Source organism: Balaenoptera physalus (genome assembly GCF_965194825.1).
Source record: "Balaenoptera physalus genome assembly, chromosome: 4".
Lineage (NCBI taxonomy): Eukaryota > Metazoa > Chordata > Mammalia > Artiodactyla > Balaenopteridae > Balaenoptera > Balaenoptera physalus.
In genome coordinates this window covers 141366140-141380487 of record NC_138891.1, presented here as the reverse complement: position 1 = coordinate 141380487, position 14348 = coordinate 141366140, and the positions used below count along the sequence as shown (strand labels likewise).

Sequence of the window (14348 nt, the reverse complement as noted above, 5' to 3'; positions counted from 1 at the left end):
CTGATGTTCTTGGATTACTACTGCTTCTTTATTCATGATGCTTATCCTGTGCAATCAAGAGATGCCACTGCAGGAAGCTACTTAAATCAATTTAAAGCTTCAAATCTGCAACCTAATGCAGCCTGGCCCCGCCAGCAGCAAGGGAGGTGTCCGCCCCTTCTGGTCTCCTCATGAGACGCTGGGACCCCAGCCTTAAACGTCTGCACCTCACTGACCCCCCATTCCTCCGCCATGATGAATGCAGGGGAGGTTCTCCGGTTGGAAGTGGCCATTGCTTGCCACCAACTTACTGGTTCTCTGAACAGCCAGTTATACGAAGCAGTTTGAGGATTTTAATTTTAGGACCCACTCATCACACACCTCACGCTCCCCTGGGGGTGTGTGCTTAAAGGGAGAGAAGAGAGTGGAGTGAGAGACAGGGCTCCCACCCGAAGGACCAGCCGGCCTCTGCTCAGGTCACGTCCCCTGCAAAGGCTGGCCTTGTTCTCAGCTGTCGTGTGCACGTGTCATGCACGCACACACACATGCACACACATGGGCACACACGCACACGGCTTGAGTTCCCCTGGCCTTCACCCTTCTAGAGATGGCCCTGCTCCTTCCCGCCCGCCCCCCCTGCCTCCCCGCCTTCCCTCCAGTGTGTACTTTCTGGCTTCCACTCCACACCTAGCCCTGTTTTCGGAGCTGGGGATACAACGGCTGACGGGACCCACGGAGACCCCGCTTGGAAGGAGCTTATGTTCCTGGGGGGGAGACAGACACTTATCAAGTAAACAAATAGTATTGTTTCAGATCATGGTCAGCACTGGGAAGGGAAGTAAACCAGGAAGGGGATAAAGTCTGGCAGGAGGTACTTAGGAGAAGATGGTCATGGGAGTCCTTTCAGAAGCAGTGAGACGTGAGCTGAGACCTCAGTGGTGGACGGGCAGGGAGACCCGGGCAGAGACCCTGAGGAACAGAGGTCCACGCGGAGGGAAGAGCAGAGATAGAGGCCAGTAGACAGCAGTGAGCTTGGCATCCACAGCACAGGAAGAGTCTCCTTCCCTCCAAGCTGTGTTAGAAAGGTGCAGACTTTCAAACACTCCCCCAGAATTTAAAGTCAGAACGACCCCAGGGCCATGAAGCAACATCTCCGCATATTCACGCAGCTCTAGGTAGACCTTAACATTTGAATGGGCTCATTCTGACTCCCTCCTAGAAAACCAAACCTTTCTGATGTGCATTTGCAATTCTGTCTTCTTAAGGACCCGCCTGTAACTTCAGTCTGTTCTTTGTCGATGTCTCTCAGACACAGAAAGTGATGGTGGGACTTGTTCTGAGGGTCCCGAGCTTGGAACCCTGAGCCCATTTGCCTTTCCCAACCATCTCCTCCCCTCCTGTACGGGGCACAGGTGCCCGAGCTTTCCTCCGACCTTGCCACGTGCTCTGGCTGTTTTACAGTGGCTGCAGCTCTATGGAGATTTGCTCTTTCGTTCTCACTACATTCTCTCTGACTTCTGAGCCCATTGGCGGCTCGCTGCTTTCCTAGGTGGACATATTGGAGTTCAGCTCTCATTGTTGGTGAGCCTACAGGGGGTGGAAGTGAGGGGGAGACCTGGGCCTGTGACAGAGGGGCAGGACGGCCACCTGTGTCCTGCTGAGTGACCAGAAGGCAGCTCTGGATTCCAGTGCGTGGATGACCAGCAGAGAGGCTCACCACCATGAAGGAAAGTCCGCCACATCTCCAGAAGGGCCCTGTCAAAACACAAATGTAGTACACTTGTTTGTTCAACCCATCTCTACTGAGCCTCTTCCCTGAAAAAATACCGTGCCAGGTGTTACCTGAAGACATCAAAGTGTTAATATGTTAAACCAACACTTCCCACAGTCTCCTTGTTTATCAGAATAGCACGTAGTGTCACAGACAGCAGACAAAGTGTCCCCAAGACAGGTCATTGAGGAGGTCCAAGAAACAAGGCCAAACCCAGCTTATGGAAGACAGACACCCCCTCCCACACCCACGAACACACACACACAGACAACCCGGTGAGATGTCACCGCAAGCCAGAAGCGACCTGAAGGTCCTGGAAATATACAAAGGGTAAAAGATAGACAGCAAGGACCAGCATCTCTCAGTGTGGTCCTGTGTGGATACGGCACCAAGGTCTCAAGCATCCTAGTCCCAGACTAGGAAGCAACAAGCCAGAATTCAAGTGATGCAGTCAACACCCTCATGTTAAAATCCCTTCTTTGCCTTCCCACTGCTTTCAGAGTAAAGACCCACAAGACTCTGAGAGGCCAGCCCCACCTTCCCCACCAGTCATGACCCCCGCTGCTCTCCAGGCCCCAACTCTCTGGCCTCCTAACTTCCACCAACATAGATTTCCTCTGCCTGGCGTCATCTCGCTCCAGGTGAACAAGTCCTTCTGTGGGATGAGTCGAGATGAGCAGGGTTATTGACACGGGGCTGCTAGCCTCACGGCTGAGCAGGTTGAAGCCCCCAGCCAGGGCTCCTCCTTGGGGGTCCTCAGTGTGTGGGTCCCTGAGGGTGTCACATGACCCTCATGGACCCTTCCCCACTGGGGGCTCCAAATGCCCCAACATGTTCCCAGCTGGCCTACCTTCTGAGCAGATTTTCCAATCCTGCTTTTTATCCAGAACTACTCTCCTTCAGAAGAATCATGAGCACAGCAAACTCAAAGCCCCACTTTATACCTCAGTGTAGTTTTTAAAGTTCACCAGCGAGTAGGGTCCCAATAACGATGAGCCCTTAAAAATGCATGAAGCCTCCCAAGTACAAGCCAAGAATGGTAATAGAATCCACTGCCGCGGACCTCTGGTAACCATCTCACATTACTTATTTAGAGTTTTTCCTGGATGCCGTTTGGGAGTGAAGATTCATTTACCAAGAAGGGTTCATTTACAAGTTTTCGTTACTGCTGTGACATTAATATTAAACTGGAAAAGTGTTAGATCTGGTCGGCCTCGGGTGTGCGCGGACTACACGCTCCCCTTTGTAACTAGCTCTTTGATGCCGTAGTGTCCTTTCAAGTCTGTGTAGTTTTTATTGAAATTGCTGGAAGTCGAGGTAAAGCATCCTTGGCTTCTTACTTTTGCATCAATATCCAGCTCCATCCAAGCACAGATATCAAACCTTGTTAGAAGTTGATGAAAGTTCCTTTTTCTGTGTCCCCAGAGGAGACTGAAGCCCACAGGGACCCTGCTTCACTTTCATTCTGCACAAATTTTTTGTGAAAGTGTACACGTGTTCTCACATTTGCTGACTACAAAGAATTGCCCAGCAGGGAGAAGAAGGATATTGCAATGTGCCTTGGAATTTCAGGCTCCCAAAACTGCATTCATTTGTCCCTTATTCATCCCCAAATTCCAAGCACCTCCAAGTTCGGAGGTGCTTGACCAGTTTTCCCAGGTGAGATGGTTCAGAGCATAAGAAAGACTCTTTCAGGATTACAGGTTTTCATTCGAAATTATCAGGCCCGTTTCCCTTGACTAAAGGAAAGAGCTAAAGCTCAAAGGGTCACAGAACTACTTGAGGCAGAGGCAGGATTTCAAGGCAAAGCTCAGCTCTCTCTCACTCACACCCTGCCTGTTGCCCTGAGCCCCCCAGCCTAGTCAGGTCAGGTCAGACACAGGCCATCTAACTGCTGTGCCATCGGTTGCATCCCTTACATTCCTCCACAAAGAACTGAGGAGGTAATTCCTTGTGGATTAGGAGAGGCAGAGGAGCACCATTCCCTATTCTGATTGAATCTGATGTTTTTCAAGTAAAAGTAAAGTGAAATCAGGGTCCGCGTGGAATTAGGAACTTGGACCACGTAAGCTAGGATTTCGCAACAGCGGCGCATAACGTCTGGGGTTGGGTGATGCGCTGTGGTGGAGGCCGCCCTGGGCATCATAGGACGTTGCCACGTGCCCCCTGGAGGGCAAAATCACCCTCAGCTGAGAACCGCTGTTCTCGACTGTAGGCTTTCTTTCCCCGGGGTGCATGTGGCCAGAGGCGGGAACCCTTGTCTGAGCCAGATTCACGGACTGCACGTCCATTACGGAGTTTCTGAACTGATCCGTTCTTGTTTGGAGTCGGGATTGATTTTGCCATTTTCTTCCAAAGCTAAAATGTGTTCAAATGTTGCATGTGAGTCTGAATAGATTGAGAAGGTTCAGGAAGTTTTGCTTTCCTGATAGGAAGGCAGAGGCGTGTCTTCTGGTTTTCAGCTAAAAAGAGGCGGGTTTAACACAGCAGTTTTCCCACAGTCGGGCAGAGCAGGGCTCGGAGGCCCCCTGGGTGGAGGATGGCAAGCTTTGAGCTCGTGTCTTCTGATGGATGTGGGATCGCCACGGGAATCCATGCTAGTTCAAGGCCGGAGGGCTGGAGATGTCATGGCACCAGTAAGCAAAGTGTTTAGGGACCGAGAGAGAAACGGATGCTGACTTATTTGGTGTGAACTTCTGGGGATATTAGTGGCACCAAAGGTCCCCAGAGGGCAGTGACAGGAGGATGAGAAATGGTCCATTATGTCAAATAATAAGGCATAACATGGAAATAATGGCTAAATCGCCTCTCATCCTTCAAGGAGGGAGTCAGAGCAGTGCCTTGGGCTCCTCTGGCAGCCGGGGGTGAAGGGTGCAGTTTGTGGGCTGCGGGCTGATGAGACGGGGTCGGGGGGATGCCCGGGGAGTGCGAGGCCCGGGGCAGGTGGACTATCGAGGCCAGGTGAGGAGGGAGGGCTAGCTCGTAGTCTACAGTCTACGTCCCTTCCCACAGGGCTCTCTTCCCAGTCCTCTCAGCCATCATCCTGTGACTCAGTGACCTTGGCTCTTCTCTCTGTGTGGCTCTGTGTCTCTCACTTTCATCTCTCCTGGTCCTGTGTCTTCATGATTTCCCTCTGCTTCCCTCTGGGCATGTGCTTCTCTGACCCCCTCTGTCTCTCTCTCTCCTCTCTGTTTTCTCTCTCCCCCCATCTCTCTGTCTCCCTCTCTGTCTCTATCTCTCTCTCTCCCCCATCTCTCTGTTTGTCTCTCTCTGTCTCTGCCTCCCTCTCTGTCTCGGTCTCTCTCTCTCCCCCATCTCTCCGTTTGTCTCTCTCTGTCTCTGTCTCTGTATTAGGGTCCTGTGGCCTCTATACCAAATGACTGCAAACTAGGTGGTTTAAAACAACAGACACATAGTCTCTCTTCTGGGAGGACAGAAGTCCGAGATCATCGTGTCAGTGAGGTTGTGCTGCCTCCAGGAATTCTAGAAAAGAGTCCCTTCCTTCTCTCTTCCAGCCTCTGGTGGCTCCAGGTGTTCCTTGGCTCGTGACTCCATCACTCCAACCTCTGCCTCATCTTCACATGGCCATCTCCCTTCTTTATGCCTCAAATCTCCCTCTGCTTTTTTTTTTTTTAATGAGGACACATGTCATTGGATTTAGGGCTCACCTTAAATTCAGGTGATCTCATCTCAAGGTCCTTTACTTAATGACATCGACAAAAACCTCTTCTCCAAATCAGGTCACATTCACAGACTCCAAGGGTTGGGATATGGACCTATCTTTTGGGGGGACACTACTCAACCCACAAAAGACAGACACTAAGGTAAAAGAAGAGTTCCCGATTCATTCCCCTGTCAGATCTCCAACCCCATAACTTCAGACCCTCTGGAAAGGGAGATGTCTGACAGTAAACCTTTCACCTGCATTATCTAATTAAATCCTCATTATAACCCTCTGTGGTCGATTCTGCTCTTGTTCCCATTTTATGAGTAAGGAAACTGAGCCCAGACTTATACCTGTCAGATTAAATGCAGGCAATGTCGTCCAGACTTCCACTCTTAATCACCACCGTTAGAAGCGTTGTTTAGTTTCTCCCATGTGAAACGGGCAGATGGAGGGCCGGGAGGTTAAGAAAAGCAGGTGCATAGGTGTCTAGATTGTTATGATAGTTTCCCATTTTATTTCTCTCTGTCTGGAGTCATAAGCGCATGGTTGTCTCGGCATGTATAGACGTCTGCAGAACACAAAAATGGACGGACGCTTAGAGAATCCAGTTTCCTAACTGGTACTGGGGCTAGCAAAAGAGGTGGGGTTTTAATGGCCGTAAAGTGCCTTTAATAAATAGCGCTCCCCACCGATCACTCTGGTGCTTTCTTCTGCGTCAGCGCATGAACTATTAAGAGAGCTCATTTACGGCATTCACACAGTTGAAAGGGCTACTTGGGGTGCTAATCAGAAAACACACACTGTCAAAAGGAGCTAATTAGAGCATCACACAACTTAATCAAGCTTTGCCTGAAAAACTGGATCTCTCGGAGATACTGACTATTCAGAGATGCTTAGCAGGCCTGCAATAAGCAAACACAGAAGCCCTTGTATATAAGGATGTGGTGCTGAGCTATTTTCATTATTAAGGATTTCCAATTCTCACCAGTCTTTTCCAGCTACCTTGATCACTACGTCTAAAGTGGCAACGCCTGCAGGCAGGGGGCAGGTATCATGGGTTTGTCTTTTGATTTCAGACACATTCGTTCCATCCAATCTAGCACCTGGGCATCCCGCAGTCCAGCTGGGACCAAGGTGCTATTGCTTTTTAGGGGTTTAATAAGCCCTGTTTGTTCAAGGGGGAGTTGCTGGGATGGAGACTCATTCGTGAATCTGTGACAAAGCATTACAAATATGCCAAGCGCTCAAGATTTAGTTGCGTGTCAGAAACAGCATAAGGCACTCTTGACCTACATTTTAAAAGAACCCTGGAGGTAAATGCCTTCCACATTTTCTCAAGTACTTGAACAAAATGATTTTTAAGATAATATTAGTTATGTAAATAAATAAAAGAGCCAATTAATCCAATTCGCTTACTGGACTCTTGGAATAAAGACAGATAATCACTTTTAGGAAATTGGATATATAAAAATCCACAAATTTCAAAATTGGTCCATTAGGGTGTGTTGATTCACATGCAAAAAAATATTCTTCATGCTACAAAAGAATTGTTCCAGTTTTTGTTTTTAATGACAGCTCTGTTAATGCTTTCATGGTATTTGTTTGCAAATAATTTAACCCCCAATAGAGAAGGTTAAAGAATACATCCACTACCAGAAAGGAAGACAAAGAATTTTCAATACCATCATAAAAGGCATTAGGGACATAAGGTTTCATTTTTTAAATTTAAATACTTTTATTTTTTGGGACTAAAGCTAATACACATAGCAATATATCCCTTCAACATTAGAATCTATAATGGTAAACTTCATGCCACCAGTTTTTCTAAGCTAAAGTCCAGATACATCAAGTTACAAAACTCATTTCACAAGAATGCAAAATTACATCATTTCTTTCTCTAAGAGTGTCGTGGCCAATTTATCATCAAGGAATTTATTATTGGGCTTTCCTTTGATCCAGTTCACTGTATGAAGCCAACGTTGAATCAGAGTACCTTTGATTTCAGTGAGCCAAAACCAAGGTATTGTTTTAGTGGAACACAGGCTAAAAAATATTAATGAAAACATATAATTGGTCACCATCACTTCTTGGGATAAAGACATCCTGAGAAAGCCAGTGGGAAAATGCTAAGTGGATTCTTGCATCATAAATACCAAGTAACATGACAATGTAATGCAAGGTCTCAGAAATCAACATGGTAAATCTCCCAAAAATAAGGTCATCATTTCTCTTATTGGGGGGTTGGGGGGACTCTTAAGAAAAGTCAAAGCATTTTGAAAATTCTTATGCTCATTTAAACTGTGCAAAATGCATTTTCCAGTAATTTTCCAGCCTGTCTTGCTTTTGTTTCTAGTTCTCCTATACCATTGAGTAGTCTCTCCCTTCTCTTTAAATGGTTATTCTCTTTCAGTGAGTAAACTTGAATTTCGAAGGTTCTGGGGTCTAAGTCACTGTCTAATTGCACACAGCTTCACTGCTTTGTTAGCATAACAACCAGCTAATGGCAGCCCTGCCTGGCACAGGAGGTTCCAAGATCCCACCAAGGGGCTGGCTGAGGAAGACCTGATCAACAATAAAGAAAGCAGGGAATATTTTGAAGCAAAATAAACAAGAATTGCCAGTTATTTTAGATTCAGAAAGTTAAGGAATGAGTTATGCCTTAGATACGTTATTAAGAATAAAATGCTCACTAACGAACTCCTCTGGGGTGTCCCCAGCCGCATCAAACTCAGCATGTCTGAAACCAAACCCATGGTCTTTTTCCACCAAAATATGATTTTTCTCCTGGGCAGTTTTGTGCAATGAATGAATAGTCCTGCTGTCCACCCAGTTTCCTGAGCTTGAAACCTGGAAGGGAGTCATCGCTGACCCCTCCTTCCCACCTGTCCCACCTGCCATCAGTGCTGGAGCCATCTCCTTGGGCTTGTTCCACATCTCACAGTTTCATGCCCTTTCACTTCCCATTGATGCTCAGGCCATCATCATGGCTCCCTCACCTGCACATCCTCTCACCTGGTCCCTCGGCTCCAGGACTGCACACCCCCAGCCCATTTTCTAATCAGAGCTGCTCACCAGGTCTGCCATGAGGGAGTTAAGGTGACCCTTAGATGGCCAGCCTCTCAGTCCCCAGCGTGACCAGGAAGAGCCCACTACATTCATCCCAGCGTGTCGCACAAATACCCCTTGTCTGCATGCGTCTCGAAGTGAGAAGAGGTGGAAGCACTAGGCTACACAGTGAGCAGTGTCTATTCCAAAACTGCTGGAAGGTCAGATCTGGGCTTCAGTCCAACTCAAACCTGGGCAATGTAGTTTGCAAAGTGTGTCTAGTGACTGGGCTCTTATTGTGTTCATGCATTTAGGGGACCCACAAGATGTATCAAACACTTGAACCAGGGTCATAATGATGGGAACAAAAGGGAGTCAAGAGATATTTTGCAAGTAGAATTAACCTGGAGAAGGAGGTGTCAATGAGGGCTCTGAGATTTCAAGCTTCAATTTCTGGGAAGATGAGGATGACATATAAAAAGATTGGGCACGAAAGAGAAAGTGGCATTTGGGGATGAGTTTGGGAGTAGGGACTGGCCTTCAGAAACTGGGTTTGTAGACTGTGGCTTTTAAAATTCGTGATGTGCATTTCTCTAATGATTAGTGATGCTGAGCATCCTCTCATGTGTCTGTTGGCAATCTGTATATCTTCTCTGGAGAAATGTCTATTTAGGTCTTCTGCCCATTTTTGGATTTGGTTGTTTGTTTTTTGATATTGAGCTGCATGAGCTGCTTGTATATTTTGGAGATTAATCCTTTGTCAGTTATGTCATTTGCAAATATTTTCTCCCATTCTGAGGGTTGTCTTTTTGTCTTGTTTATGGTTTACTTTGCTGTGCAAAGGCTTTTAAGTTTCATTAGGTCCCATTTGTTTATTTTTGTTTTTATTTCCATTTCTCTAGGAGGTGGGTCAAAAAGGATCTTGCTGTGATTTATGTCATAGAGTATTCTGCCTATGTTTTCCTCTAAGAGTTTTATAGTGTCTGGCCTTACATTTAGGTCTTTAATCATTGTGAGTTTATTTTTGTATATGGTGTCGGGGAGTGTTCTAATTTCATTCTTTTACATGTAGCTGTCCAGCACCACTTATTGAAGAGGATGTCTTTTCTCCATTGTATACTCTTGCCTCCTTTATCAAAGATAAGTTAACCATATGTGCGTTGGTTTATCTCTGGGCTTTCTATCCTGTTCCATTGATCTATATTTCTGTTTTTGTGCCAGTACCATACTGTCTTGATTACTGTAGCTTTGTAGTATAGTCTGAATGAGGTATCACCTCACACCAGTCAGAATGGCCATCATCAAAAAATCTACAAACAATAAATACTGGAGAGGGTGTGGAGAAAAGGGGACCCTCTTGTACTCTTTGTGGGAATTTAAATTGATACAGCCACTATGGAGAACAATATGGAGGTTCCTTAAAAAACTAAAAATAGAATTACCATATGACCCAGCAATCCCACTGCTGGGCATATACCCTGAGAAAACCATAATTCAAAAAGAGTCATGTACCACAGTGTTCCCTGCAACACTATTTACAATAGCCAGGACATGGAACAACCTAAGTGTCCATTGACAGTTGAATGGATAAAGAAGATGTGGCACATATATACAATGGAATGTTACTCAGCCATAAAAAGAAATGAAACTGAGTTATTTGTAGTGAGGTGGATGGACCTAGAGTCTGTCATACAGAGTGAAGTAAGTCAGAAAGTGAAAAACAAATACTGTATGCTAACACATATATATGGAATCTAAAAAATAAAAAAAAAAAGGTACTAACAAACCTAGGGGCAGGACAGGAATAAAGATGCAGACATAGAGAATGGACTTGAGGACATGGGGAGGGGGAAGGGTGAGCTGGGACGAAGTGAGAGAGTGGCATGGACATATATACACTACCAAATGTAAAATAGATAGCTAGTGGGAAGCAGCTGCATAGCACAGGGAGATCAGCTAGGTGCTTTGTGACCACCTAGAGGGGTGAGGTAGGGAGGGTGGGAGGGAGACGCAAGAGGGCGGGGATATGGGGATATATGTATACACATAGCTGATTCACTTTGTTATACAGCATAAACTAATACAACATTGTAAAGCAATTATACTCCAATAAAGATGTTAAAAAAATAAATAAATACAAAATATAAAATAAAATTCGTGATGGACAGTCATGTGGAAATATCTAGCAAAGCATCTGAAATTCAAGTCTAGGACTCAGGAAAGAGAGCAAAATGGAAAAGATGGATGTGAGCTATAACGAGATGAAGTGAGTGCTGAGCCTCCAAGAGAGGGCTGAGCACAGGGCACTGGGAAAACCCTGTCTTAGAGGGTGGATGGAGGACAGGGTCCAGGAAAGGAGAGTAACAAGTCACAGTCAGAGATGTAGGAAGAGCTCTGGGAGAGCAAAGTGCTGTGGAAGCTGAGAGTTTCAAAAACAAAAAGATCAGCAGCACAAAATGTTGTAGGTGGTACAAGTAGGGTGAGGACCAAGAAGAAACCATGGAACGTGAAAATTAAAGGTCACAGTTGAACTTCGAAAGAACAATTGCCGTAGTTGATGGTGATGGCAGCTGTGCCAGTTCAGGTTTTCCAAGAAGCAGATGCCAAGACAGATTAGACATGCAAGGGATTTGGTGGTGGGGATGGGGGGTGGGGGGATTCTTGTAAAGAATAAATATAAAAAGAGGGAGCAGTATTACTGAACTCAGGTTCAGCCACTCATTGCTCAAGAATCCAACACTGAGAAACAGATGTTGGGCAAAAGGAGAGACAGCTTTATTGAGGAAGCTGCCAATCCTGGGGAGAAGGTGAACTCATGTCCCAGAGAACCAACTCCCCATTCTCAGGCTTTGCTCAGAAATTTTATAGGGAAAAGAAAAAGACGCTACGTGCTGAGGAGAGGGTTGTGGGGGTCATGATCAGCTCACAGACATTCTTCTGATTGGTTGGTGGTGAGGTAATTGGGAGTCAACATCATCAACCTTCTGGTTCCAACTGGTCTGGGATTTCCTGCTGGTGGGCAGCATGCAGTTAACTCCTTCCACCTGGTGGGGTTTCAGTATCTACAGAACAGCTCAAAGGATGTGTCTCAGAATGTTCTCTATAGCCCTTGAGGAGGAACTAAAGATCCTTGACTTTGTTTAATGACTAAACTATTGTTGTTTTGTCTTCCTTGACTATTGTCCTTTGTGTCTGCATCTTCTTTTTTTTTTTTTTTAACATCTTTATTGAAGTATAATTGCCTTACAATGGTATGTTAGCTTCTGCTTTATAACAAAGTGAATCAGTTATACACATACAATATGTTCCCATATCTCTTCCCTCTTGCATCTCCCTCCCTCCCACCCTCCCCATCCCACCCCTCTAGGTGGTCACAAAGCACCAAGCTGATCTCCCTGTGCTATGTGTCTGCTTCCCACTAGCTATCTATTTTACATTTGGTAGTGTATATATGTCCATGACACTCTCTTACCCTGTCACATCTCACCCCACCCCCTCCCCATATCCTCAAGTCCATTCTCTAGTAGGTCTGTGTCTTTATTCCCGTCTTGCTGTGTCTGCATCTTCTTATTTCTCTGATTAAATTTATTCTTTGGAACTTGGGGAGGGCCTAGTAGGCTAAAGTTTTTCTGCAAACAAGAAGCAGGTGGAGGGCATGGCTGGTGTCTGTTCCAGGAAGTCCCCACAGGGTCCTGCTCTGTTACAGCAGAAGCAGGCAAGGAGGGCCCACAGACCAAGACACAGGTGTGAATCCTGTGACAGGAGGAAGGGACGGAAGGGGTGGGCAGGAAGACCCTCGGCTGTAGTGCACTGCTGAGGACACTGCAGCCGGGTGATGGGGAAGCCCTGAGCAAACCCTTCATTGAGAAATCCCACATCAGGTGGGGTCTGTCATCAGGGGAACCTGTCGTGTCAGGCAGTGCTGGGAGCAACCCAGAGGACAGGTGGCCTCCGCGTCGGGGCCGGGGGTGGGGCAGCTGGATTCTGTCCACTAACCTCTGTCCCCACAGTGGGTTCTCTTGAAGAGGGTGCATTTCCCTGGCATCATAGAAGCCAAATGAGTGATCCTGAGAAGGAAGTAGAAACCCTGATACTCAGTATAAGCTGTTCCTCTTTGTCTACACGGCACTGACTGAAACAGAAGAGACACAAGCAGTTTAGCAGGCAGGCAAAGCCTGGTAAGGATTCCACCTAAAGCAATCACAGAAACCGGTAACTAAGTGGCGGCCAAGGTCATACAGTTCCGTGGAAGTGCTGAGACTCCATCATTCTTTGCTCTGCGTCCCTGTCTCCCTCCTCAGGCCCTGCGCTCTCCCGACCACTGCCCACTGCATCCAGGATTCAGCCCCTCACCGCTGATACCCCGCGTGCGCGGTTGCCTCTGGTGTTTCCCGTGGTGGGTTTCCAAGGATCTTGTTACCTCTATTTCTCTGGTGAAAGTATGACGTTTAAGAGCTTAAGTGAACAAGCCGCAGGAAAGCCAGCTCTCCCTGCGCCTGGTGGAGGAGGCCTGGGATGATACCTTTGCAGGGGCTCTGACCAGGGGTCTCGGGAAACGTGCCCAGGCGTGGGGACATTCCCACCTATAATACCCCGAGTGGCCCATCGCGTGGGCACAGGGCCAGCCAGCACCTGCTGACCAAGTGAAGAGCCCACCTAACCCTCTGTGTTTCCTTCCAGGTGACCTCATCCACTTGCCTCCGTACCTTCGAATGGACTTCTTGTTGAATCGAAGTGGTCCAGGCGCCAGCAGGGACCCGAGTTTAGGGCAGGCATGCTTGGAGCCCCAGAAAAGTCGGACCCTGAAACGCCCCCCGGTCCTCGAGCCCATCCCCATGGAGGCTGCCTCCTCCACGGCCTCCACGAGGGACGGACAGCAGTGGCAGCAGGGGGCCGTGGCCACATTACCTCAGCGGGAGGGGGTGGAGCTGGGACAGGCGGCCAAGATGAGCAGCTCCCAGGAATCCCTGCTGGACTCTCGGGGCCACTTGAAAGGCAGCAATCCCTACACCAAGTCCTACACCCTGGTATAACCAATGGCATGACTGGACAGCGGTTGTAAATACGGTTTAAAAAATTCAATCAAAGCTACCTTTTTTTTACAGAATTCCAATATTTATAATGAAAGAAAATTGCCAAAATATATTAAAAAAAAAAAGAGAGAGAGAGAGAAAATACTGAAAAAAACCACAGACAGTGCAAAGACTCTCCTGCTTTTTTTCTGTCTGAGTGTGAGCTCCATCTGCCTGGGCATCTGATTTTTTGGGAAAGAAGTCCAGTTTTATGATCTTCACGGGCTATTGCATTTTTACTGATTTTCTACAATGTGCATGGGGGACTCATTCAACCTTCTGACTGGAAGTTCTATCACACAAGATTCAAGAAAGAAAACAGGAAAAAAAAATTACCTTCTTTGTGAATTTAAAAGGAACCTTGATTTGGGGGCCGGGGGTAACGTTAGTCATGTTTGCACACCTTTCTTTCCCATTAGAAATTGGGTCCTTGATTTGACCTCCTTCTGTTGTTACTTAGGATGAGTGCCGTCAGTGAAGGGGTGGGGGGAATCAATTTGGTTTTCTTTTTTGTTTATTTTTTAATTTAATGAGACACTCTTTGCATTTTGTCTAAGTGAAATAAAAAAGAAAAGGTGGTCTGCCTTTATTTCGATGTCTACTTCTCTTGTCTCCTATTGATCTCTGGGTCCTCCTTCCTAGGGATGCTTGTGTTTGCAAACACTAGGGCTGAATCAAGACCCCAATTTAATAAACCAGCGAGGATTCCGAGAGTCTGACCTCCCCAGGATAGAGGGGAGGGACACAGAAGATGAAGCAGGTCTGAGTTTTAATGAGGGGCTGGCCAGGTATTCTAAGCCCCTTCATATGCTCT

General features: G+C 46.8%; 1 protein-coding gene across 2 annotated transcripts in view; it reads left to right on the top strand.

The window, feature by feature from the left end:
• DSCAM (DS cell adhesion molecule) overlaps positions 1-14123 on the top strand; it is a gene marked incomplete at its 5' end in the record, with an annotated part of 741397 nt that extends 727274 nt beyond the window's left edge. For both annotated transcript variants that reach the window (XM_082458757.1, XM_082458758.1), the window contains one exon: positions 13143-14123. In XM_082458757.1, the coding sequence (XP_082314883.1) occupies positions 13143-13495 (353 nt within the window). In that variant the 3' untranslated portion in view covers positions 13496-14123. The remainder of the gene's footprint in view (positions 1-13142) is intronic.
• Positions 14124-14348: the final 225 nt, after the last annotated feature.